This window comes from Passer domesticus, chromosome 27 (genome assembly GCF_036417665.1).
Source record: "Passer domesticus isolate bPasDom1 chromosome 27, bPasDom1.hap1, whole genome shotgun sequence".
Classification (NCBI taxonomy): Eukaryota; Metazoa; Chordata; class Aves; order Passeriformes; family Passeridae; genus Passer; species Passer domesticus.
In genome coordinates this window covers 3756233-3782296 of record NC_087500.1, presented here as the reverse complement: position 1 = coordinate 3782296, position 26064 = coordinate 3756233, and the positions used below count along the sequence as shown (strand labels likewise).

General features: G+C 46.4%; 3 protein-coding genes across 3 annotated transcripts; all 3 read right to left on the bottom strand.

Moving 5' to 3' along the window:
* Nucleotides 1-997: 997 nt before the first annotated feature.
* Nucleotides 998-3941, bottom strand: LOC135286844 (keratin, type I cytoskeletal 14-like). Its single transcript, XM_064400084.1, has 6 exons — nt 3290-3941; nt 2412-2494; nt 2102-2258; nt 1746-1907; nt 1457-1582; nt 998-1364 (listed from the first exon to the last, which is right to left on the bottom strand). The coding sequence occupies exons 1-6, from the start codon at nt 3728-3730 to the stop codon at nt 1050-1052; spliced, it is 1284 nt and encodes a 427-aa protein (XP_064256154.1). The 5' UTR covers nt 3731-3941; the 3' UTR covers nt 998-1049.
* Nucleotides 3942-8708: 4767 nt separating this feature from the next.
* LOC135286817 (keratin, type I cytoskeletal 14-like) lies at nt 8709-12246 on the bottom strand. Its single transcript, XM_064400042.1, has 8 exons — nt 11806-12246; nt 10944-11026; nt 10596-10752; nt 10244-10405; nt 9955-10080; nt 9636-9862; nt 9398-9486; nt 8709-8979 (listed from the first exon to the last, which is right to left on the bottom strand). The coding sequence occupies exons 1-8, from the start codon at nt 12244-12246 to the stop codon at nt 8960-8962; spliced, it is 1305 nt and encodes a 434-aa protein (XP_064256112.1). The 3' UTR covers nt 8709-8959.
* Nucleotides 12247-15329: 3083 nt separating this feature from the next.
* On the bottom strand, nt 15330-24620 carry LOC135286789 (keratin, type I cytoskeletal 13-like). The gene is made up of 9 exons (XM_064400004.1): nt 24311-24620; nt 20288-24168; nt 19435-19517; nt 18861-19017; nt 18101-18262; nt 17622-17747; nt 17178-17404; nt 16099-16466; nt 15330-15644 (listed from the first exon to the last, which is right to left on the bottom strand). Exons 2-9 carry the CDS (start codon nt 20960-20962, stop codon nt 15619-15621), a joined length of 1824 nt encoding a protein of 607 aa, XP_064256074.1. The 5' UTR covers nt 20963-24168; nt 24311-24620; the 3' UTR covers nt 15330-15618.
* Between the last annotated feature and the right edge of the window lie 1444 nt (nt 24621-26064).

Sequence of the window (26064 nt, the reverse complement as noted above, 5' to 3'; positions counted from 1 at the left end):
AGGGAGGAGTAGATAGTTTTAGGAAAAGCCTAGTAATCATTAATTGTGATTTCATGAGTAGCATTTGGAGAGCAGTCTGTGCGTGGGGTAGGTCACAGCGCTGTGGGCTGGGTGCTCCCAAGGCACTGACTGGATCAGGGAAGCCCAACACGTTGGTGGTATCTTAACACACTCTTGACTGCCCTGTGGAAAGAAAGAAGAAACCATTGCTCTGACAGGGAAACCAAGAGGTTCTTCGCAGCACTGACATTTCAGACTCATCCACTATTTAAATATCCATTTGTTTGCAAAAGCATGGGAAAGGAGCTTAGCCTGTCTCTGGAATTGGAGCCAAACCACTTTGAAATTAAGAGCTTAGATTGTGAATGGTTTAATCCCTGCTGCAATTGCAGATGTGGAAGCCATAGCACAAGGTTGGTATTAACAGGAAAAGGAGTGAAACACAAAATGGGAAAGCCACAAGTTTGGATGTTCTATGAAAGATGTTTCTTACCTGCCTTGTCACTAGATTGACCATGACAGTAAGAACTAGAAGAGTAAGAGTGGGAGGACATACCTCCTCCTCCTTGGAGAGCTCCTTGAGATGATCTGTAAAAGGAAAGGAGTTTTAATGAAGGGAGAAATAAATACATACTGACATCATGTGCAGTGCATGTAACAGCTCAGCATTTCCTGGGTCTTGCAAATACATTTTTATATATATTTTTTAATTTCATGAAATGTAGCTGTATTTTCGTAGAAAATTATGAAAGCAGAGAGAGCAAGAGACTGTTGCAGTATAACTCTTGTACTCTCACAGTTCAGCTGTGCTTGTTCATCTGCTGACAGAAGGAACTTCATTACAATTTGGTTTGGCACGGTGATTCCCCTCATGGAATTCACTCCGTGCAAACAGGTCAAGAGGAACTGATTAACTCAAAACCTGGCAGTAACAATCTGCTCTGTGTTTCCCTTGATGTTTGATCTGCTTATGTGGTTTTTGATAGACACATTTCAATGCAGATGCCGTAAAAAAAAGTGGCTGAACTTAGATTTCAGCTACAGACAAGTCAAATATTCTGCTCTGTCTTCCATGAGTGCCAAGAGAGAAAACCTTGTGATAAAACTTGTGCCCTTATTTGCAAACAGAGAACGTACACAAGATCCTGCTGCCCCTCCTGCAGCAGCGACCGGTACTGCTGGATCTCCTGCTCCAGGCGCATCTTGATGCCCAGGAGCATCTTGTACTCCTGGCTCTGACCCTCCATCTCACAGCGGATGCTGCCCAGCTCCTCCTCCACAGAGTTGATCTGCATCTGGATTTGTTGGAGCATGCGGCCGTAGCGAGACTCGGTTTCCGACAGGGAGTTTTCCAGGGAGCATTTCTGGAAAGGCAAACGCAGGAGTTGAGGAGCAGAGTTCTACATCTCCCTGCCCGTGCCAAGGAGGGAAGGGCTCACAGGTGCTGCCCACGTACCGTGCTGAGCTGTGCCTGCAGCTCGATCTCCAGGTTCTGCATCTCGCGCCTCAGCTCGGAGAGCTGGTGGCTGCTGGTCTGGATGTCCTGGCTGCTGGAAGTGACCTGCTGATTGACTTCTTGGATCTGCAGAGTCAAAGCCCAGAGACACTTTCTGAGCCACGAGGGAGCAGATTTGCTGAATGAGAGCTCACACCTCCAGGGAGCCTCTCTGTTTCAGCCAGTCCCAGTACCGGGGTGTCTGGGCTGTGCCACCAAAGGAAACTCCACTCTGGGCACTGCTGCATACCTTGACCTCATACCACTGCTCCACCTCCCTGCGGTTCTTCTCAATGATCTGCTCATATTCATCTCTCAGGTCATTCAGGATCTTTGTCAAGTCTTGTCCAGGGGCAGCATTGACCTCCACGCTCACATCGCCACCAGTTTGGGACTGGAGCTGCCTCATTTCCTGCAGGGAGTCCAGAGAGAGATACAAGAGCACACACAGGTCATTGTTCTGCTGGGGACTGTGGGCAAAGCAATACCAAAGATACAAAGGAACAACAATCCCATGGCATGATGTGAAATGGACTTGATATGTGATGGTGGGAGCCATGAAGATGGATTGTGTCTCTGGCTGTGCTATTTATCATTGGACCGTACCTCCTCATGGTTTCTCTTGAGAGCAATCAGCTCATCCTTCAAGGACTCCAGCTCACATTCCAGTGAAGACCGGGTGGTAGTGAGACCATCCAGGATGTTTCTCAGGCCATTGATGTCAGACTCCACGGTCTGACGGATGACCAGCTCATTCTCATACCTGTACCAAAGGAAAGCAAAGCATTGCACACTTATTGCATTACGATGTGTAGGCTTGATCACACCACTTTGGCCAGGGCTTCATCCATCTGCATTCATGAGTCTCATAAAAATTGTGACATAAAAGAGGCAAGGTTCACAGGGAGCTACTCACTTCATTCTGAAGTCATCGGCAGTCATCTTGCTGTTGTCAATGTCCAGAGTCATCCTGTTGTTATCCACAGTGGCAGAAATAATCTGCAAAAGGGGAAGTTGGAGAGGAGTCTTTCTCTGTTTTAGATTTCCAGGACAAGCAGCAAGAAGACACAAAGCTTTGGTAGAGTGTTAATGCTTGTTTTAGGGAGTAGTGCAGGGGCCACAGAAAGTTCCTGAATTGCCGTAGCACAGGGACTGGTGTGTGCAAGGCTTTGGCTTTCCAAAGGTTTTGATGAAAGAGTATACAGATGGGGGAAAGAACAGAAGAACATTTATTTTGGGAGATGGCCAAACCCCATGGGGTTCTGCACTCTGGGTGTAGGAGGCAGTGTGGGCTTTGCCCAATGCTGTAAGTCATCCCATTATGAAAAAAGCTGATTGCAATGGAAGACCTCAGTCCATCCACCTGGTGTCTGTAGGAGTGTGAAAGGCCGAAGGGAGATCAGATCCTGCCATCCAGGTGCTTTGGCTTTATGCTCCATCCAGCTGATCTGCTGGGAGCAGGGGGAAGCTCTGCAAACCACACAGGGCTGGTTTGGAGCCACCTGCACACCGTGGGATGCACACGGCGTGAGCCAGCGTGTCTGTGGCTGCTGGGGCTGCTGGTGCCTCGGGCTGTGCCCTGTTGCCTGTGGGCTGCTCTGAGGGTTTGCTCAGCCAGGGGATGGGAGGTGCAGCTCAGCAGGTTTGTGATACCACCAGCACAGCCGTGGCACAGGTGGTAGAGCCCAGTGCTGGGGACAGAGGGAGGAGGAAGAAGCAAAGAGGAAGGAGGAAGGCCTTAGAGGAGAGAGGAGCATGTGGGAGATGGAGCCACGTGTGCCAGGATGATCCTACCTGATTCTGGAGTTGTTCAATGGTCTGGTAGTAGGAGCTGTAGTCCTTGGAGACGCTGGGAGCTTGTTTCCTGTACCACTCGCGGATGTGGTGCTCGAGCTGGGCGTTCTCCTCCTCCAGCCTTCGCACCTTGTCCAGGTAAGAGGCCAGGCGGTCGTTGAGGTTCTGCATGGTGAGCTTCTCATTGCCGCTGAGCAGCAGGTCCCCGCCGGGGCCGCAGCTGCCCGCAAAGCCCCCGCCAAAGCCCCCGGCCAGGCTGCCCATGCTCAGGCCGCCCCCGAAGCCCCCGCAGCCCCCGCCGAAGCTGCCCCCGATGACGGAGGAGGCGTAGCGCCGGCAGGACACCGAGGAGCTGCGGCCGCTGCCGCCGCCGCAGGCGCCTCCACCTCCTCCTCCGCTCCTGTACGAGGTGCTGGACGTTCTCTTGATGCTGCAGCTCATGGTGGAGGGATCAGGTGTTCAGCCCCAGATGCAAAGCTGTGCACAGCGAGATAGAGGAAACCAAAGTGCGGCGGGCTGTCCTGGCTGGTGGCTCTTTATACCTGCCCAGGTGGGTGTCACCTGCCAGGCAGTCCAGCTTCCCATGGGGTTTGCCAGCCATAGTGCTCATGCAGAAAGTGATGTGCTAAGGGGAATTTCTTTTGGGGCTTGGGACAGCCCTCCCCCCAGGTACTGGGTTTGCATGCTGATTCACACCAAGCCTGCACTGCAATTTCGGGTGGGTGGCTGTGAGTTAGATTTTGTTGGAGATAGGTTGTTGCTGGCTACTTAGTGAGTGAGACTCATTTTAATAGTGGTTCTTTGTTCTTTGGAGTAATTTTCTTTTGTCCTGAAAACAGGTGATGAAAGCACCACCTAATCACTCTGCTTTGATTTCAGATTTGGAGAAGTATGAACTCAAGCACCCTTCACATTAAGCTGGTTCAAATTCGCCTCGGAACTGCCACTTCTGGAAACAGAATCTCTTAAGAGTTTAGGCTTTAGGTCAGAATCTAGAGTTTAGGCTTAGAATTTCTTTTCCCTAGAAAAGAAAGTTCACTGTGGGCACTGTCTCTCAGAGTACTTCGTGGTATATCACAGAGCTTAACAGAGTGATGTTATTTCTGTTCTCACCAAACTCTGGTAGTATTACTTATAGAAAATCCTCCTGTCTCATGAGCATGAAGTGATGCCATTTTAAAGTTGTGAGTTTTTAAACATTTTTGTGGAAATTTCCAATCACTCAGAGGTTATCTTAAACTGAAATATACATTAAATCTATATGGCTGCATTGGCTGTATCCTGGGAGAGGAAAGAGGATTTGGCTTGGCCAGATGAAGGTTGAGATTGTTATCAGCTGGCTCTTGAGGAAGGAGGTACCAGGGCTGTTTGAAATACAGAACAATCCTGTTGCCCATGTAGGAAAGGACACAGTCTGGATTTGAGCGTGTTTGGGCTGGAAACTAAGGGGAAATTTTTAACTGTGGGAGGCAAAAGGGTCTTGAAGAGTTTCCATTGCAGGAGCTGTGGATGGAAGAGACAGTTTCAAGTCTGATCTCAGTCAGTTGATGTTGTGGATTTTATCCTTGTATATCAGAGGTGGCTGTGATGACCCTCTAGATCCCCCTTACCTTCAGTCTTTTGTCCCTTGGTGCTGCACCACTGCACCATTTTGGTAAAGGGGCAGATTGTGATAAGCCCTTCTTTGAAAAGGAAATTTTGCCTTTGAATAACTTTTGGAAAATGGGAATCTTAAGCCTGAAAGACAAGGGGCCTCATTATGTGAGGATTGAACTTTGATGGAAATCCATCTCTACTTGGAAGTTATAACTTACCCACATTTATGCTGTTACTTACACACACCCTGCAGTTGTGGCTCAAGCAGGATTTTTTTTTTCTTAGCCACAGTGATTATGAGATCCATAAAGTTACTAATGTGTGTTATGGCTGACTGAAGGATCATGGAAAACCATTCACCCTCTTTCTTGACACACCACCACCCCCATATCACAGATCCTTTGATCTACATAATTATGATTGTTGTTTTATTGGTAGCTCTCTAATTATCCACACGTCAGAACCAGGTGCTTTGCATATGTTATTGAGCCTGAGTCATCTTTATTAAAAAATAAAAATTATTTTCTCATAGGGTGTGATTCCTTAGTCATATTTTCCTCATTAGATTGTTGAAATGCACTTTTATTCTCCCCTATGAGAAGTTTATTGCTGATTGGTGTTAGTGCCAGAGGTGTTGATTTTATTTTTCCTTCTCAGCATCGTTGCATCACAAACCTGGCCCAACAATTTCTGACATTTCCCAATGCTGTAATTTCATACTATCACCAGGTGCCTTTTCTCTGTCTCTTTGCTCCTCTTTTCTTTTTGGAATAGGCGATCTAACCATCCTTACTGCCATAACTGCATCCCAAACATTTCATCTCTAGACTGTTCTGTGACTTGGGGTCTTTCCTTGTCTCCATGTTCATTTCTGTGGATATGGCTGTCCTGTCCTGTGGACATGGCTCTTGTCCTGAGTTGGCTGTGTGAGTTTGGACCTGTGATTTACTTCACAAGCCAAAAGAGCCAAGACTGCTCAGGAGCCCTTACCTTTCACCATGACAGAAGCAGGTCAGACGTGTTCTGCTGTAGAAGAGGTTGAGGCTCCTCAGCCATTCAAAGGCGCTGTAAGAGCTTTGAAATCACATTTTCCCCTGGCAGACCTTTAGCTCATGGTGCACCCCATGGACCTGTGCAAGTCAGAAGTTTGTTTGAAGTAGGAGTGCTGTGAATCCTTTCCAGGGCTGTTTACTCACTGGTGAAGTTGGGTTCTCCAAACTGGCAGAAGAACCAAAAGCAGCCTGTGGTTTCCACAGAGGCTGTGGTGCCATTACTGCATGTATGTCTTCAGTCACACTAGAGGGAGAGGACAAGCCTAGATACAATTACTGGTAATTAATTGTTTTACAGTAAATGAGTCAAATGTGGTCTTGGTAAGAAGAGTGCTACTCCCAAGAGTTTCATCAGGAGCTCCATTTGTGCATTCCTCGTCCATTGTCCTGCAGCATCACTCAACCTACCTGTGCATTTGTTGAGTTCATTCAGAGCTGTAGAATTTCCACAACCCCTCATTCTGGGCTCATCTTCCTCTTATGTCACTCCATGGGGTGGGCTCATAAACTTGTTTATGTATAGACCTACAGCAAATCCTATTAAATGTGAGCCATTTTAATTCCACAGCTGATCTAAATCATTACTCATAGTCCTTCCTACCACTGAAAAAGGACAAATTTAGAGATGCTTCCCAAGGGAAATTAAGCTCTTCCAGCAAAGGGATCCTTTCCTCTTCTCTTCCTCTCTACCTGCTTCCATGCACTCCTGTTATCAATGATGGCAACTAATTGAATTCTACATTCTTCCCTACCAAAGCCTTCTTTTTACTGTCCTGTAGATATTTTCAGAACACTGAACAAATGTTAAGGACATGGATGAGTGAAGTGAGCACTGGGAGCAGGCAGTGGTGTCAGGATACCTGATCACAGAAATAGCACAAGGTTTCTGGAGCACCTGCCAGCCTCAGGTGGAGGCTGTGGGTCTTTGGCACACCTGTGGTGTGTGTTGTCCCCTTGGCCCATCCCTGGGTGGGGGTTCATGCCCTATGGACCAGCAGGAACGTGTGGAGGGCATTGTGCTGATCCTGCTCAGAGACTCCTGAGGACTCTCCCCCGTGCCACCCACTGCACCAAGACCTCACACTCCCAAATCGGCTCAGAAATGGGGAGAGACACCGCAGCTCTGGAGTTCCCAGGAGTTCTCTGAGTGAGGATTGTATTTTTGATCATTCTGATGCTTTTCTGTGCTTCTGGAACATCAGAAGGAAGCAAAATAACCTTTCAGTTATTTAGTTATAGACACTGTCTGTAGTTTAAGGTTCCATAATCTGGCTTTAAAAGATGTTTTCTTCAGCTGCTTTGGCTACAGTAAACACAGCTGAGACCTGAGTCAGCTCTGGCAGCCTCTAGAGACAAAAGTCATGTTTGCATTTGCTTTATATCACTTTCTATACAGTTAAAACCTGAAATGAGCTTTTTATTCATTGTAGACAGGCTTTTATTCACAGAAATTCCTGATGCTGGACTGATAAAAGTTTTTCAACAGAAGTAAAAAGTGTGTTCTTTCTGGACAAGCTGCAGGCTGCAGTCGGGGTGCTGTGCTGGCACAGCCAAGGCATGTGGATACTGAGAGACCTAAACAAAATCACACTCTTCTAAGTTGGTTGTGATGAGAAAGTGTTTCATTGCATTACCCTAACAGATCAATCCTTCAGCCTGAAATGAAATGGGAAATACTAGAAACGAGGTTTAATCAGTGGGGAAGGGACAAACAGGCACCTTAAGTGATATTCATGGCTGATTTTGTGTATCTGGTGCAACAACTTTCGGAGACTGAAAGGGGCTTCACTGTGATCTTCAGAAAGCAAAATACATCTAAAGGAGCTGTCCTAATTTATTATTGCTGTCTCATCTCTTATTTTGTGGCATATTTTATGTTCTTAAGCAGTAAAATATAGAAAATACCTTCAGTGAAAGGAATGTGCCTCTCATTTCTGTTGAGGCAGAGTATCAGCCAGCTGTGTGTACTAACAGAAACTGGGTTCTTGGTATTATACCAGTATTTAAATTGAAATTTCTGCCATAAAACACTGGAATGTTTTTGGTGCATGACACTGAAGGGAACAGATCCATTGTCTTGCTGTCTGTTTCTCCCAGCAGAAGTCAGCAATACGTCATTCTCTGTGCAACTGAAGGTGTAGAAATACTTGTGAGGAAGCCCCTTCATACTGGAACAACCTCACCTGAGTCATACCTTCCTTCCCACAGTACTCTGTGATGAGATTAATGAACTCAGATAACTCACAGTAGTACCTTTGCCACACTTTAGTAAATCAACAGTTAATCTCCTGATAGTTTCCCATCATTTGTATTTTCTTTCTCCTTTCACTCACATAATTCAATCTCTTTAGTACAAGTGGGAAGGCAAGGGGCCAGAAAGCAATCCCTTAGTGACCATTAAGACACAAATGGTAAATGGTTTTTAATGTCTCAGGAAGGAGAAAAACTGTGTCAAGAACTGACAACAAGATTTCTGTTTTCAACCTTATACCTCTTGCTTGTGAGGAGAGAGTTCTGCCAGCCTCACCCGGCAGCTCCCCTCGGCAGAGGCTGGCTGTTGTCTCACCTCACACAGCCATGGCCACAGTTCCTGATATTTCCTTTCACTCAGTGGTTCTATCCCAGCACTGTGTCCATTGTCCTAGTGCAGAATGGACTGATGTGAGCTCATGTACCCAGTACAACTCCACAGCCCGTGTTTAGTGGATGATCTGGATAAGCACCCGCACGAGGTTGGTTGAATTTAATTTCTCAGACATGTTGTGATTTGAATTGCAGACATAAAGCTTTATTCGAGCAGAATTACCAGCAGAGTGTGAGCCCTTTAACAAAGAATGAGTTGCCAAAGACAAGCTGAGTAAGCCAAGCATTGCAGGGTGGAGGAGGGGGTGCTGGGGCAGGGGGCCAGGCTCATCTTCCAAACCCTTCCCGCTGCCTCGGCCGTGCTGCAGAAACTCTCGGGTGTCTCGCTGCCCGTGGTCAGTGCATGGCAGCTGGACGGTGCCAGGGTCCCTCCTGTGCCCTAGCACACTCTTGACTGCCCTGTGTGAGCAAATCCGAGCAAATCACTGCCTGAGGGGAAGTCTGAGCGTTCCTGCTGGGTGGAATTCTTACACCTGACAGTGTTAGCAGCAGAGGAGAAGAGGCTCCATGCCCAGCAGCACCCTGGGCGCTTTCTCAGAACTGTATTTTTTATTATTCCAGTAAGCAAAGAAGTATTTCCCATCCCATAAAGTTTATAAACTGTATTTTATATTTAGGCAGAGGGAAGAGCAGCACTTGCTGTATTTTAACCCCTGATTCTTCTGCAACAGAGTAATGAGGTTTCTCACTCCCAGGCTAATGGACCTCGGAATATTTCCCAACACAACCTACAAACATTTTTCTGCCCAAATACATTGCAGCCATTAAGGCAGATGTAACCCACTAATAATAACATGCTTACAAGGTGTTGACTTACCTGACATGTCTCCACACTGGGAATGAGAGTAGGAAGCAGAATATGACTGGGAGGATTTTCCACCCCCTTGGAAAGGTCCTTGGGAGGTACTGTAAAAAAAAAACCAACAGAATTAATCAAAACTAACATTAGATATTCAGTTGAAAGATATATTGACATAGCTTCAGGGACAAAAAGCCTCTTGGTAAATAAGCACATGGTTTCTTTGTACTCCCTTGCTATGATATAAAATACCTACACAAGATCCTGCTGCCCCTCCTGCAGCAGTGCCCGGTACTGCTGGATCTCCTGCTCCAGGCGGGTTTTTATGCCCAGGAGCATCTTGTACTCCTGGCTCTGACCCTCCATCTCACAGCGGATGCTGCCCAGCTCCTCCTCCACGCAGTTGACCTGAGTCTGGATTTGTTGCAGCAGGAAGCTGTAGCGAGACTCGGTTTCCGACAGGGAGTTTTCCAGAGAGCTTTTCTGGAAAGACAAACACAGGAGTTGAGGAGCAGAGTCCTACATCTCCCTGCCCGTGCCAAGGAGGGAAGGGCTCACAGGTGCTGCCCACGTACCGTGCTGAGCTGTGCCTGCAGCTCGATCTCCAGGTTCTGCATCTCACGCCTCAGCTCGGAGAGCTGGTGGCTGCTGGTCTGGATGTCCTGGCTGCTGGAAGTGACCTGCTGATTGACTTCTTGGATCTGCAGAGTCAAAGCCCAGAGACACTTTCTGAGCCACGAGGGAGCAGATTTGCTGAATGAGAGCTCACATCTCCAGGGAGCCTCTCTGTATCAGCCAGTCCCAGTACCGGGGTGTCTGGGCTGTGCCACCAAAGGAAACTCCACTGTGGACATTGCTCCATACCTTGACCTCATACCACTGCTCCACCTCCCTGCGGTTCTTCTCAATGATCTGCTCATATTCATCTCTCAGGTCATTCAGGATCTTTGTCAAGTCTTGTCCAGGGGCAGCATTGACCTCCACGCTCACATCGCCACCAGTTTGGGACTGGAGCTGCCTCATTTCCTGCAGGGAGTCCAGAGAGAGATACAAGAGCACACACAGGTCATTGTTCTGCTGGGACAAAGCACTACCACGGTACAAAGGAACGACAATCCCATGGCATAATGTGAAATGGACTTGATATGTGATGGTGGAAGCCATGAAGAATGAATGGATTGTGTCTCTGGCTGTGCTATTTATCATTGGATCGTACCTCCTCATGGTTTCTCTTGAGAGCAATCAGCTCATCCTTCAAGGACTCCAGCTCAGATTCCAGTGAAGATCTAACCAGAGTCAGGTCATCCATGAGATTTCTGAGGCCATTGATGTCAGCCTCCACGGTCTGACGGATGACCAGCTCATTCTCATACCTGTCACACACACAGAGACAGAGAAATGGGGAAATGAGACGCTGCAGTCAATAGCACACATCCTTCTCAGATCCGTATTCCAGTAAAACAGGATGACTCAGTAATACCACCCAGGGCAGTCCTCCCTTGCCTTCCTAGATGGTGATGAGAGGGATTTTACAGACAAGCAAGGTTCACAGGGAGCTACTCACTTCATTCTGAAGTCATCGGCAGTCATCTTGCTGTTATCGATGTCAAGAAGCATTCTGTTATTGTCCACAGTGGCAGATATAATCTGCAAAAGGGGAAAGTGGAAAGGAGTCTTTCTCTGTTCTAGATTTCCAAGACAAGCAAAAATAAGGCTCTAAGCTTTGGTAGGGTGTTACTGGAGGTCTTAGAATTGTTTCTTGCAGTAGTGCAGGGGCCATATGGAAGAGTAACGATCCAGATTTACTTTTCAGGGAAGCTTGTGCTATCACAGACCATCCTGCCAAATCCATGCTCTTCCTGTTCTCAAGTTAGGGACAGCTCTCATGAGTCCCAAAGAGTGTTTGCAGCCCTTTCTATATAAAGTGCTTCTTCACAGTGTCTGTTTAATCGTTTTTTTTGGTACTGTGTGACCTGATTGCAATGGAAGACCTCAGTCCTTCCACCTGGTGTCTGTAGGAGTGTGAAGGGAAAAAGGGATCTCCAATCCTACTTTGGCTTTGTGCTCCATCCAGCTGATCTGGCTGGGAGCAGGGGGAAGCTCTGCAAACCACACAGGGCTGGTTTGGAGCCACCTGCACACCGTGGGATGCACACGGCGTGAGCCAGCGTGTCTGTGGCTGCTGGGGCTGCTGGTGCCTCGGGCTGCGCCCTGTTGCCTGTGGGCTGCTCTGAGGGTTTGCTCAGCCAGGGGATGGGAGGTGCAGCTCAGCAGGTTTGTGATACCACCAGCACAGCCGTGGCACAGGTGGTAGAGCCCAGTGCTGGGGACAGAGGGAGGAGGAAGAAGCAAAGAGGAAGGAGGAAGGCCTTAGAGGAGAGAGGAGCATGTGGGAGATGGAGCCACGTGTGCCAGGATGATCCTACCTGATTCTGGAGTTGTTCAATGGTCTGGTAGTAGGAGCTGTAGTCCTTGGAGACGCTGGGAGCTTGTTTCCTGTACCACTCGCGGATGTGGTGCTCGAGCTGGGCGTTCTCCTCCTCCAGCCTTCGCACCTTGTCCAGGTAAGAGGCCAGGCGGTCGTTGAGGTTCTGCATGGTGAGCTTCTCATTGCCGCTGAGCAGCAGGTCCCCGCCGGGGCCGCAGCTGCCCGCAAAGCCCCCGCCAAAGCCCCCGGCCAGGCTGCCCATGCTCAGGCCGCCCCCGAAGCCCCCGCAGCCCCCGCCGAAGCTGCCCCCGATGACGGAGGAGGCGTAGCGCCGGCAGGACACCGAGGAGCTGCGGCCGCTGCCGCCGCCGCAGGCGCCTCCACCTCCTCCTCCGCTCCTGTACGAGGTGCTGGACGTTCTCTTGATGCTGCAGCTCATGGTGGAGGGATCAGGTGTTCAGCCCCAGGTGCAAAGCTGTGCACAGCGAGATAGAGGAAACCAAAGTGCGGCGGGCTGTCCTGGCTGGTGGCTCTTTATACCTGCCCAGGTGGGTGTCACCTGCCAGGCAGTCCAGCTTCCCATGGGGTTTGCCAGCCGTAGTGCTCATGCCAAAAATGATGTGCTAAGGGAAATTTTGTCTGAGGTAAGTAAAAGGCATTACCATTCAGTGCAAATATGTCTTCGTTGATTCACACCTAGCTGCACTATAATTTTATGTGGGTGGCTCCTTGTTGGATACTTTGTTGAACAATGTCGTACGTCTGAGTTTCTGTTAATCTGGCAATATCGCGCTGGTAACGGCAGCTAATGAAGCTTCTGCTTCATTGTCTGGGTCCATAATTCTTTATCCTTTGAAACTCAGTAGCTCAGCTTTAGTCTTCCACCTGAGGTCACAGACATGATTCGTAATACCAGCTGGCTCCAAGGGACTCTTCATTCATTGATTTATTTCAAATTACATCAGCTTTATACAAATCTACTTTTATGCACTGATAATAAAATTTTGAAGACTGCATTCCCATATTTGTTACAGAAGACTTGACGTCGAAATTTTCACTCTGTGTTGAATAAGGTCCTGCTGGCATTCAACTTTCTCTGAACATGCAGTGTGTAGATCACAGTCTTTTTTTCTTTTTGAAGAAAACTCTGTGTAACATCCACGAAATAACTGTGCAAGGGAAAAAATATTGAATATTTTCTACCAAAGAGCTTCTAATTTTATTGTAACGGTTTTAAATGGACTCAGGAAATTGAGAGGAGAAGTATTTTACTTTGCATATTTTTATCACTGTATTTAAATAGTAATTTCTCAGAATACATCCTTGAATTATATAATAAAACAAAAAAATAAGTTTGATTAAAACAGCCAAAGATTAGATCTGAAAAAACATCATCATTACCTGAGCTCATTACAGTGAAGGGTGTTTTGCAACCACGACAGAATACCTTGCACCACCCAACAGAGAGTCAGAAATACTTGTGTATTTTTTTCCACTGCCTGTGCAATAGGGAATGGCAGTGAGCTGCTTTTCCCATCTTTATTAATCAAGGTCCCATGAAACTGAGAAAAGCCTCAAATAGAAACAAATTTTTGGATTTCCAGCTGTGCATTAAATATCAGCATTGCAGCTCCTACAGAAAAGTCACTGGGCTGTGCAGAGGAAGCACAAGGAGCTGGGGGGACCTGCTGTGAATTGCCACCTCAAAATCAGCTTATCCACAGAGAGGGAGGATGGATTCAACCTCGGGGTGTTTCAGGAAGAAGTTCCATATTACAGAAGAAGAATAAGCCCACTCCTGTCTCTGGCTGCAGTTGTGCAGGTTTGTTCACCCTTGGTAGCTCTGTTACCCTGAGGGGCCCTGCCCTGGTGGCAGCGGGGCTGTCCTGGGCTGGCACTGCCTCCATCGGGCACAGGGGGAGCTTCTGGCAGCTTCTCACCAGATTTCTTCTCAGAAATCCCCCTGTATCCCCTGCTACCCAAACACTGCCACACAAACCCAACACTGTGCCTTACGGATGTAAAATTATCTTGGAAATCTTTCTTTCCCTCCACCTGGGTCTCTCAGTAGTTGCTGTCTTCATTCTTTTTTAACCCCTTCTGGACTTCACTGCATGGTGTAGCACTTAGTGCCTCCTGGGCAGCAAAGTAATGAGGAGTCAGGGAAATACTCTTCCAAGGTTAGTTTAAAGCATGGACTGTTCGGGCCAGCTTCCCAAGAAGATTCTGATCTCCCCCTACTGCTCAGAAATTGTGTTTTAACTCTAAATTTTGTTATCAGCTATGGAGTGTATCACCACCTCTCTACCTGGAGGTGTGTCTTGGCATGACATCAGTGGAGGTCCCTGTCCCTCTCCCTGCACCTGTAGGAGGTGACAATGCAATTCCCTCCCTTAGGGGGCTCTAGAATACACACAATTCTTAATCCTCAGACCATCTATCATGAACACCATGGCTCTTTCTGGATGCTGTCTGTAGGCCAAGTTTCTAAACCAAAGAAAGAGAAATTAGTATTACTAGAGTTTCACTGTTCCTGTTGTGTGTCCTTGGCAGCATTTCTGCAGCACAAACTCTGTTTAACAAGCCTGAAAAGGCTCGTTCCTGCCAGCAAAATGCCAGCACACTTTGGCTTGGTGTAAGTCAAGTGTTTCTGTTTCCCTGAATGGTTTCCAAGTGCTGAGATGGCAGTGTGACGTGTATTTCTGGAAATCAATCTTGTATCTGTTCTCTCAATCCATACTTTTGTGCATCTGTTGTGTTACTCAGCAGAGCTGCTGCTCTTCTGTGGAACTCACATTTTGTTTCACTCTCAACTCAACCCCAGAGGCCCCTCCCTGTGTGCAGCCCTGCAAGGTTGTGTGCAGGTGAGCTGTACCCTCCCCTTGGGCAGCCTCACTGCAGTTTTGGCCCCTCAGTTGCTGGGGTACACTGGTAGCTACATACAGAAGTGAACATTCCAGGCCCTTTTACATGTACTAAATTCCTCAGAGGTCGAAGGCAATTGCTGTCAATGTCAACATTTGATGGAAATGAACTTTGTAATGTTCCTGTAAATTATATTTCCCTTTCACTTCTTATCATTTCAAAACAAGATCCCTTATCTGTGCATTTCCAGGTTAAACCAAGGAGTTTAACCTTCAGCAAGGTTTTGTGAATTGAAACATTGGTTTCATTTTACAACCACAGCTCTGTAATCATTAGTGTTCCTTTGTGAACACTCGCGTGCTGCCAGCACCATTAGAGTCATTCAGCACTGAGGTTCTGCAGTCCCTTTAAAGTTGATATTCATCTGCTGGGTCTCAGAACTCAGCTCCCAGGAATATCTAACACATGATTAAAAAAACAAAGGCACAGCCCAAGAAGATTCTGTTCTGTCCCTGCTCAGAAATTGTGTTTTAACTCTAAATTTTGTCTGGAGTGTATCATCAACCTTTCTATCTGGAGGTGTGTCTTGGCATGACTTTGTGTTTTCTAAGTGTTTACACCTACAAAAGGAAAGAAAAAACCCATACAGGATTCTGGTTGCATCAGACAGAAATGAATTTTATTAGAGACATTTTCCTGATTCAGAACAACCTGAGTACCAAACAGGTTGGAGCTGTAAAGCAGCAGTTTGAGTGCCAATGAGCAAAGCTGCAGAGCTTTGTGGGCAGAAGCAGCACAGAGCATGCAGGGCAGGGGAGAGGTGGCACCTGCACCTCCCAGGAACTGTTCAGAGCATCATCTTTCCTTGGGAGTGTGGGGAATGCAGCGGATTTGGGCCAGTTTCCTTTTGAAAGGTCTTGTGCTGGAGGATCCTTGATGTAAATTCTTAGTCAAAAGATTTTCTTCCATATCCTGTTTAGAGACAAAACAAGCAGAAACTTCATCAATCCTGGCACTGAATGTCCAAGATACCAGCATCCCCCGGACATTAGGATTATGTGGGAGTGGCCATAAAAGCATTCCAAAAGCAAAAAGGAAAACTCCAGCATGGCACAAAGGCTGCAGGATTTATGAGATTCTGCAAAGAATGAGACAGATGGAAAAAAAATAGCTGAGGTTAAACTACAAGATCAGCTGATATCACCTGCAAAATGGAATAGAAATGGACTGTGTGCTCTGGGAGTGGAGTTGATCCTTTGCACATGAAGAGGAAGGAATTGTTAGTAGCAGTAAATCTAATACTTCCCAGAAATGTTAGTATATCCTCAGTACTGTTTGCCTCTGGAAGAGTATGTTGGTATAAATCAGTGCATAAATTAGTCAGGATGTGACTGAGAGAACACAATGCCCACACCAGAGTTCTCACCTTGGCTTTCACCGCCACTCCTGCAGGCCTGGGACTGGGAAGATGAAGAGTAGGAGTGGGAACTGCTGATGCCTCCTGAGGTTCTTCCTCCTCCTCCAATGCATCCACCACCGCTTCCTCCTCCCATTCCTCCGCTTCCTCCTCCCATTCCTCCACTTCCCCCTCCCATTCCTCCACTTCCCCCTCCCATTCCTCCTCCACAGCTTCCTCCTCCCATGCCTCCTCCCATTCCGCTGCCACCACCTCCGTAGCCACCACTCATGCCACCACCTCCTCCTCTTCCTCCTCCAGAATAACCACCACCTCCAATTCTACCACCTCCCATGCCTCCTCCCATGCCTCCTCCTCCCATTCCTCCTGCTGGGATTCTGCAAAGAGAGAGAAAGAAGGGAAAAATAAGTTAATAAAGATGGCACAATAGCACTTTGCTATCCAAAAGCCAGCACCTCTCTGGGCTGTACTGCTGGTTGGAACCCAGCACTGCACAGCAAATCAGCTGAGGCAGTGCCAAAAATTATCCCCTCTTCCAACTTCAACTTGAATGCAAGAGCTTTTGCTTTTCCCACATTCTGCCTAGGGATTCCTTGCAACATTTAGCACATACATCAGTGTATGGCTCAAAATCAGAAAGAAGAGACTGAAACTTTAGCTGCTGTTTCAGGCACCATTTCCAAGAATGAGCTGGCACACTGCATAAGTGAGGCTGAAGTAGCTTGAACTTTCAGAAACTTTTATAAAGGTTTGGAAAACTTTGGTTGGTTTGGGTTTGGGTTTTTTTTTTTTTTTTTTTGCTTACAGTCTTTTCCTGCCTTTCCAGTTCCTGGCTTTCCTAGAACTCTCTTACATGGGTTTTCTTGTCCAGCCCCAAACTGGTAGTTCAGAATTTCTGCATTAATTTTTCTTCAGTTGAATTACATTCTGAAGAGAATTAAATATCTCACATCTGAGAGGCCATTGGCCAAGACAGCTGCCAATCAGCCTCATTTCTGTCCAAAACCTGCTTTGCAAATCTCCACTGTTACATTTCCTGCCTGAGCACAGCTGGGTGTCCCGCAGTGCTGTGCTCTGTCAGTACGTACACGAGGTCCTGCTGCCCCTCCTCCAGGAGTGCCCGGTACTGCTGGATCTCCTGCTCCAGGCGGGTTTTTATGCCCAGGAGCATCTTGTACTCCTCGTTCTGGCTCTCCATCTCACAGCGGATGCTGGCCAGCTCCTCCTCCAGGGGCCCGATCATGCCCTGGATCTGCTGCAGCTGCATGTTATAACGACGTTCCGTGTCATCCAGGTTGGACTGCAGAGAGTCTATCTGCAAAGGGAGAACAAAATGCAGTGTTTATGGGAATGTGGTGATTCTCATTTATTTTTGTGTGAAGCAGGAGATCTTCACAAATCCTCAGAAAAAAGTGTATCATTGAAGGTAAGTAATCCAATATCCCATTCTCCTTGGATGGATTACTTGCTGGCTGTATCTCTTCTTCTCACATACCGACTGTGTCATGGGTGAAGCAATTGCCTTTCCTTACCATGCTGATCTGTGACTGCAGCTCAATTTCCAGGCTCTGATATTCACGCCTCAGCTCAGAGATCTGCTGGTTGCTTGATTGTATCTCCTGGCCACTGGAGTGGACTTGTTGATTAACTTCTTCCATCTGAAAAATTAACATCCAAAATTGAGGCATTTTTTATAATTAGAGAACATTGTGGGGTTATCATAAAAGCATCAGGAAATCGATTAGTAATAATAAAGATTCCATGCAGACTGTTTATTTCCCTCCAACCCCTCTGCCAACACCCTGGTAATTCACTGGCTGCTGGAACACAGAGGCTCTACTTGTTTTACCACAAAACTGATATTCCAGGACTGACCTGTTGTAAGAAACTACCTAAAGTAATATAAAGTTATTGTCCCTTAAATAACACAGGACAAATTGCCTTTCACCAGCTGTAAATAGGTCCAGTACTTTGTGAAGGATTTAATTATCAAAGCCTGCCTGTGCTTTACCTTGGTTTCATACCAGCTTTCCACCTCCTTCCGGTTGTTCTCAATGAGCCTCTCGTACTCGCAGCGCATTTCGTTCAATTTTTCCATTAAGTTAATGCCAGGAGTAGCATTGACCTCCACATTGACATCTCCACCAGACTGGCCTTGCAGTCCTCTCATTTCCTGAAAAAAATCACAAAAACCCCATGAGGTTCTCAAAGGGTGAAGGTAAGGAGGAATGGCATCAGTTCACATAAAGGGAAGGAAAAGGACTTGGACCTTCACACAGCTCCTGACTCCAGCAAAAGGGCCTTGCCTGCCCTTGCCATGGAACAATTCTGATATTCCCAAGGCTCCAGTGCTCACAGCCAGGCACTGCACAGTGACCCTGGCACTGCCTCCACAAGGCTGCAAGGAATTCTGTGCAGTGTACTCTTTGTGGGAATCTTTTCTTCTGAGTGGGAAATCTCACTGAAGACAGTAAAAATGCTTTCTTTTGACTCCTCCTAGATAACATCTTTGCAATTTTCCTTCCATGAGTTCAGCAAGCAAACTGTAGTTTGTACTGAAAGCCATTCATCGCCCTGGTCTCACGTGTTCCTGGTGTCTCATGACGCCAGCTGTGGGCAGCTATGGTCTCTGCACACTTCTCAACATCAAAGTGGGCTTGTGGCAAGTTGGGGGATCAAAACCAGTGGCCAAAACCTGGTTGCTGCTGGTGGAAAAAGCAAGGCGAAATTCTTTGAGTTGTCTTTAATTATTGCAGTGTGAAGAAACTTACCTCTTCGTGGTTCTTCTTCAGGAAGATCAGTTCCTCTTTCAGGGACTCAAACTGTGTCTCCAAGTCAGATCTGGACAGAGTCAGTTGATCCAAAAGTGGGCGTAATCCATTGATATCGCTTGCCACACTCTGGTGGAGAGTATATTCAGTCTCATACCTAAATGACAGACAAGAAAGAAGTAAAAGTGCTGCCAGACCTCTTTGTTTGGTATCTCAGTTCCATTTACATCTCTGGTCAATTCTTAGAAGAAAGGACCTCGTTCTCTTTCTGTCTCCAATAGCTGTGTTTGATTTCAGTACAGTTTCTCTGTGAGATAGCATGAGGATTATGCTTATAAATCTACATGCAAGGATGAAGAAACTTAGAATGGAGTGCCTTAAATGTGTCTCTTCAAGAACTTGTCTGGAGAAAAATATTAATAAAAACCCAAAGCAATCCTTCTCAAAATGCTTTTCCCTGCAATTCTGTGATTGTAGGCCAAAGTCTCCAGCTTCTACAAAGATTAATTGGCAATGGAAACTCGTGGGGATAAAGGGAGGCAAAGTGGATGGAACCAGGAAGGGAGTGACTCACTTCAGTCTGAAGTCATCCACAGTCATTCTGGTGTTGTCCATGTCAAGAAGCATCCTGTTCAGGTCCACATTGGCACCAACAATCTGAAGGGGAGAGGGCAGGTGTTATTCAGGCAGTTGTCTTTTCAGTCTGACGACAGAGACAAGAAACACCCGTGCACAAACACCTTGCAGAAGGGGTTTATGGCAATGTCAAGCCTTCAAGCCTGACTAGAGCTGCAGGAGCTATTGAGAGAGATGAGTTTATTGCTTCTAGGTAAAAGAAAGTGCCTTTACTGTTAAATATCCATTAAAAATACCTTGTTGGATAGAATAACTAAATTAACTCCTCATATTCAATAAAGAAAAACCAGACAAACAAAAAACCCCAAGCCAACCAACAAAAAACACTGGGAAAGCAGAATTTCCATTACTTTTGAGAACAGCCATGTTCACACAAGAGCTGCGTGACTGTTAAATGTCTGAGAGCTGGAATGAGACTAACTGCACATGCTGGCTCATCCTGTATATTCACAAAAACATCCAATCAATATGGCAATAATAGCACGACACAAGCAAGGATGAAGCCTGCAGTTCAAGAGTGAAGAACGAGCCCAGCAGCCCAGCATTGAAGGCAGCATGGCACAGGCCATGTGATGGGGCACTGGTGCTGATCTGCCTCTGCTCCCAGAAATGCTTCCTGCACCAAAAACACGTGTGGCAGAACATATGGACAGCAGCTGGTCCCCACACCACTCTGCTTCCTGGCCAAAGCCCAAGAAGGGAAATATCACCCCAAACAGGGGCCTTGTGCTGCATGAGGAAAGCGCCATTCCAACAGGAACCTGTTCCCATTTAGTCAAAGTACATCGTACCTGGTTTTGCAGCTCCTCAATTGTCCTGTAGTATTGGCTGTAATCCTTGCTCTGAGAGGGAGCTTGATTTTTGTACCACTCCCTGATCAGCTGCTCAAGTTGGGAATTCTCCTCCTCCAAGCGTCGCACTTTATCCATGTACGACGCCAGGCGATCGTTGAGGTTCTGCATGGTCAGCTTCTCGTTTGTGGAGAGCAAGCCAGAATCATCCCCAAAGCCCATGCCACCAAAACTGCCTCCTCCATAGCTGCCACCACCACCAAAGCCACCACTACCCCCAAAGCCACTAAATCCACCTCCATAACCACCTCCCATGCCCCCAAATCCACCCCCTCCTGATCCAAGTCCTCCTCCCATACTTCCACAGCTCATTCCTCCTCCATAGCTACCACCACTCATTCTCCCCCCATAGCTGCTGCGGCTGATCCTGCCACAGCTGCCACTGCTAAAGCCTCCCCCATAGCTGCTCCTGGAGCCTCCTCCACCAAAGCTTCTGCCAGAAAAGCCCCCGCTGCCTCCAGAAGAGGTGTATCTTCTTGAGGACACTGAGGAGTATCCACCAGACCTACCCCCTCCACCACCTCCACCACTGCATCTTCCACCACCACCACCTCCTCCTCCCCCTCCGCTGCTAATTCTGATGGTACTGGTGGAAGATTTGGTGCCACAGCTCATGGTGACAGCAGGCAAGAGTCAAACCGCAACCCAAATTTAGCTGCACAGCCTGATAAGCTTCAGGACTGCAAATGTTCATCCCCAGCCCTCTCTATTTATACATTTGACACTGGGTGTCACCATCAGGGTGTTTCCTTCTCCCAGGGCATTTACCAAACTTCTTGTTTGTGCCAAGAATAATTTGCTGAACAGTATTTTTGTGCAGCTATCTCAGGCAATCCAGCCCACATTTGGGCTTCTGAGGCTCGGTTGAACATCTCACTTCTTTTGGGTGACATATTCTTTTCATTGAGTGGTTTCTGGAATAGGTACTTCCTTTGCTAAGGTTTTGTAGCTGCTATTGCTAAAGATTGTTGTTTGTTCTCTTTCGTTCTTTCCGACTTTGTGCATTTCAGATTTTCTACACAGCTTATGTTCCTTTTCTCACCATCCGTGCTAGTGCAAGAGTTTTATTAATAGGATTGTGTGACTTGTCTGTGAAGATTGAACTCGTGTATTCCTGCCAGCACTTAGAAAACATCTTATTTAATATGAGCAGGCTATTTCAAACAATGCAGAAGGATTCTTGTTTAAAAACTAAAATCCCTTCTTTGTGAAGAAAGGGCTAGGGCAGCTCACAACCAGCTAAGTCCTAGAATTCAAAAAGAAAAATAATACTGAACTCTTTTCATCAAAGCTGTTGATCTAAAATAGAATGAAGATCAAGGATGTGTTAATTGTATTATAAAGTCAATTGTATCCCAATTAGAAGTTGTTTTATTTCAGACAATTATTTAAAAACTAGTGTGTGGGAAGACTTTTTATCATTTAACATAAAGCAGCTCACTCTCTCTATTGTTAATGTGTCATATATTGTAGGTGATAAAGTAATTATATCTACTGTTCTTAAAGCAAAGATCCTTGAGATTAAAATAGCATCCCGAGAGAAAAGCTGAAATATATTTTTAATACAAATAAAATCAGACTGTTGAGACCACAAAAAATGACCCCAGACTTGTGTTGCCCTGATCCCCAGAAGCTGACCCTGGATGGAAGGGTTTCCATCCTCACTAGGGAGGTTGGATGCCAAAGCCAAGTGTCTGAAGGGAGATGTGCAAAAAGCAGCACAACCCCAGCATTTGTGTCTTGCTGTAGATTGACCCAAAGTGTCCCCAGTTTGCCCAGGAGAACGTGCACAGTTTCCTAGTGACAGTTTTGTTCTTTCTGAAATGTCTTCATCTCCTGCCCTCCTCTCTGTGGGGTTATGGAGCCTTTAATGACTGCAGGGAGTTAGGAAATGCAGCAATCTCCCCTAAACCTCAGGTGCAGGAGCACAGGGCTCGCCCAAGGAGCTGCCATTTGTGCTCTGCTCTCCTTCTCCCAGCCAGGACCTCTTGCAGATGACAATGCAGCACAGTCCTTGCTTTCCAAAGGCTGCCTTGGTGGGATGTTGATTGTAAATTCAGGATTATTTAACATTTCCTGACCGCATCCTTTGCCCTGCCGTGTCTGCACCAGCATTGCTCTATTGCTGCTTATGCAATTGCTTTCAAAACCTCCTGATTTTATCTTGCTATTTGATCTCTCAATGGCTGAAAGATGATGAAAGATTCCGAGCACTTTGGTGATGGAATAATTTCTCCTGGTTCTCAGCTGTAGGCTGGTAGTGACACCTCAGCAGCATAAACAGTTTCTGGGCTTTAGCACAGTCTGTTATTGGTGCAGAAAGAGGGAGTTTGCTACAGGCAAAAGGTTTTTGGTTTTTTGTGCTGTTTTGCCTCTGGGTCTGGGTAATGCTGCTTTGCTCAGTGGGACCCTTTGTCACAAACTGTGCTGTGGTGAGTAAAATTGATTGTCGTGTTCAAATCCCCATCAGTGATTCCAGGGATATTCCTTAGACATGCTTTGCACAGCCAAGATAGAAGAGCTGTGGGTTTGTTAGTGATAGTAAATGCAAAATTCCCTGGAATGATTAAAGAAGAGCAAAAAAATTGCCAAAATAATGTCTTAATCTGTTTATTTATCTTCTGACAACCCACATTATTTCCTATTTTATTTACTGGTGTCTTTTTCCATATGTATTCACAGCAGGGATTTGTACATATGGTAGAGTTCTTCTGGTAAGGGCAAGTTTTATTTCAGGCTTGGAAAATACTTTAAAAAATAACAACAATGAAAGGAAAGAAAGGTTCAAACCACTAAGGGGGGAGAACTTTCACTCACCTTGACATTTCATTTTAGCTTTGTGTAGTTACCACTCTTTGTATATAAAGGAGGATCAGAAATCACAGATTTTGCCTATAGATCTAAGGTAATTTTTAAGTCACAGGCTCATAGGGTGCTCTTGTTTTGTCTTTAGCATTGCTGCTATTTCATTTTTGGTAGTAGTTCCACCTTGGTGTGGAGCACCTTGGTTTATAGGAACCCTGCTGGCCATGAGGCTGGGCCATATCCCTGTGTGTTTCTGGAGCTGAGAACTGCCCTGGGATGTTTCCTTTCTGTCACAGTCACCGTGTGTCTCTCTGGAGCAGGACACTGAAGTGCCTGAATAATACAGGTGAGCTATGAATCCTTCATCCTCCTGTAGAGATGCACACACTGAATTCCCTCCTGGCTGATTTTTAAACATTTTTTGATTATTAAATATTTGACTGTGCAAATACTTGTAAAGCAGAGAAGATCTGTTCTGTGGACAGAATGATTTTTTCATTTCTGAGCTCATTAGAAAAGCCTTTAAAGATTTTTGATGCTTTTCACTAACATATTATATGGGTGATGTAAATTTATGGAATTACCTAAAAAGGAACCATCAGGTTTAGGACCATCTCTCATCTCTTTCCCATATGTATGCACAGTCGAACCATTAATGTTTCTGTATCGATGCAGCATCCACACCTTCTATAACTTTGCTGTTTCCCAGTGGGAGCAGGGAAGGACCTTTGTTGCTCCAGTCCCCAGCAGTGCCTGGCCTGCAGAGTGCTGGAATGTTCCAGAGTGCAGCCTCTGCTCGGGCTCAGCCCAGCCGTGTTCCTTCACTCTCACTCTGTTATTGCTCTCCTTTTAATCAGGCCTCTGTGATCCTTATCAAAGTGACTTCCAACCATCAGAGTGGTGACAAACCCCGGGAGCAGCCCATGCTGCAGAGAGAGAGACTTCTCCAGCAGGCTGGAGCTGCTGCATTCCAAACAGACCTGGAGAAAATGTGTTCTCCCTTTTGTGCCTGTGTGCTGAAAAATTGAAATGTTTCCCCTTAATTCAATATCATTCTGCTGCCTCAGGCAACTACCAGAGTTTCTTTTCATCTATTTAATGACCTCTTCCCATCATTCTTATCAGAAATTTTTAAAAGAAGATAGGGTCTGTTTTCACCTCAGAGACTCCTCATCCCTGCTTCAGCTCAGAATGTTCTAGTGAAATCACTGTCGTTTCTGAAGAAATTCAAATTAGAGGCAGCAAAGCAAACAAGAACTCCTAAGGCAGCAGTGGGCTTGCCTGTGAAGTTTAAAACCTCCAGCACTCTCCCAGCACAACCTTTTGTGCAGGATAACCTGGACCTTCCATGCAAGGAAGCTGATGGGAAGAACAAGAACAGCTGTTCCTCAGACCCTAAAAATGCACACGTGGGCTTTGCCATGTAGCTGTGAGAGCTGTGGGTCAGGGTGTGTGCCCCACAGCTGGGGACACTTTGCAGGCTGCTAATTCCCTCCTGTCAGCATTTCTAGCATTTTCTGAGCCACAACCAGAGTGGTCCCACTGTCAATTCCCCAGTCTCCTACAGGGTGAAGGCAACTAGATTGGAATAATTCCTTTTGTTGGTACCAAAACAGAGCAGCTGGAGGGCACGGCCAGAGCACCTGCCAAGGTTCCTGCCTCTCTCTGAGGTTCGGATGCCTCAGTCCATTTGGGCTGTGCAGCCTCAGAGCTGTGGGCACCCAGAGCTGGCTGGCTGTGGTCAGTGCAGTGCCCTGTGGGATGGCACACGGAGAGTGGCACTGCTGTGGCACCTTCTGCTGCTGCAGCCCATGTGGCATCCATGGCATCTTCTCTCCCTTCAGCGTAGCAAGGGAGGAAGGTCCTGCTGGGCTGAGCTCTGCAGAGGGTTTGCACACTCAGGGACAGCCCAGGTGGGCTCTGCCTTCCCCCACAGCCCAGTGACGTGATGTGCCTGCTGCACTCATTCTGCAGCCCATCAAGATGGCCTGGGTAGCATTTGGCAATTAACAGGCAATTAACTCACAATGAATGCTCAACAAAAGAGACATCAGCACAATATACACACGAGCAATTTGGAAACGACATCCGTGCTTTCAAATGGACACATGGATTGCTTGGGAGCTCTGAAGGCAAGCACGCAGGAGTGTGTGCACATTGCTTTTTGCCTAAGGTTGCTCTGAAGGTCTTGTTCCAACACGCACCCCAATTACCTTCTCAGAGCCCTAATAGGAGCACCAGATAAGTATCCGAATTGCAACACTTTGTGCTCATAAAATTAAAGCTTATTATGCTGATTAATGACTAATGAGATGCATGCAAATAAAAAGTGCAAAGTTCTCCTCACTCCTCGGTATTGCTGCTGCCCTACTTTGAGCCAGCCCTAAGCTTTGACACCTGACACTACAATGTTTGTATTTTTTACTCCTGCTTTGCAATGGTTTGAGTTTTCGAGCTCTGTTCCTCCATGTAAACCTGTTTTCTCAGTAAGCAGGTGCCAGTGAAAACCCTGGTGCAGATTTTGTAATCCAAAATGTAAAAAGGAAAGAATCCTTAAAACTGTTTTTTTCTTCTGGGGTCTGGTAAGAAACCATGTCATTTTAGTCTGCTTTTTGTCTCTAATGAGTGCTAACGCCATGATTCAGTAGGGGGTTCTGTGAGTTTATTGGTGGTTTGCATTTATTTTGTCACATACCATAGCATGCAATAAACCATATTATGAAGCTGATTTACCTTGTAGAGGATGCAAACTCATTAAATGTATAAACATTACAAAAACATCTTGTTGAGAAAGCCACAGATTTTAGATAAGGAAAAGACAGTACAATCAATGCTGAGCAGCAAAAGTAGCAGTGTATTATTTAACCTTATGGCTCAGAAATTGTTACTTGTATCAAAATAAGCATTTAAAG

Bases quoted from the DNA above. Each gene is read 5' to 3' on its own strand.
- LOC135286844 (XM_064400084.1), bottom strand. From the start codon at position 3,730: ATGAGCTGCAGCATCAAGAGAACGTCCAGCACCTCGTACAGGAGCGGA. The intron at 1,908-2,101 runs GTACGGTCCAAT...GACTCCCTGCAG, and splicing joins TCAAGAGAAACCATGAGGAG to GAAATGAGGCAGCTCCAGTC. The intron at 1,365-1,456 runs GTACGTGGGCAG...TTGCCTTTCCAG, and splicing joins TGCAGGCACAGCTCAGCACG to AAATGCTCCCTGGAAAACTC.
- LOC135286817 (XM_064400042.1), bottom strand. From the start codon at position 12,246: ATGAGCTGCAGCATCAAGAGAACGTCCAGCACCTCGTACAGGAGCGGA. The intron at 11,027-11,805 runs GTAGGATCATCC...CCCCTTTTGCAG, and splicing joins TTGAACAACTCCAGAATCAG to ATTATATCTGCCACTGTGGA. The intron at 9,863-9,954 runs GTACGTGGGCAG...TTGTCTTTCCAG, and splicing joins TGCAGGCACAGCTCAGCACG to AAAAGCTCTCTGGAAAACTC.
- LOC135286789 (XM_064400004.1), bottom strand. From the start codon at position 20,962: ATGAGCTGTGGCACCAAATCTTCCACCAGTACCATCAGAATTAGCAGC. The intron at 19,518-20,287 runs GTACGATGTACT...TCTCCCCTTCAG, and splicing joins TTGAGGAGCTGCAAAACCAG to ATTGTTGGTGCCAATGTGGA. The intron at 17,405-17,621 runs GTAAGGAAAGGC...CTCCCTTTGCAG, and splicing joins TGCAGTCACAGATCAGCATG to ATAGACTCTCTGCAGTCCAA.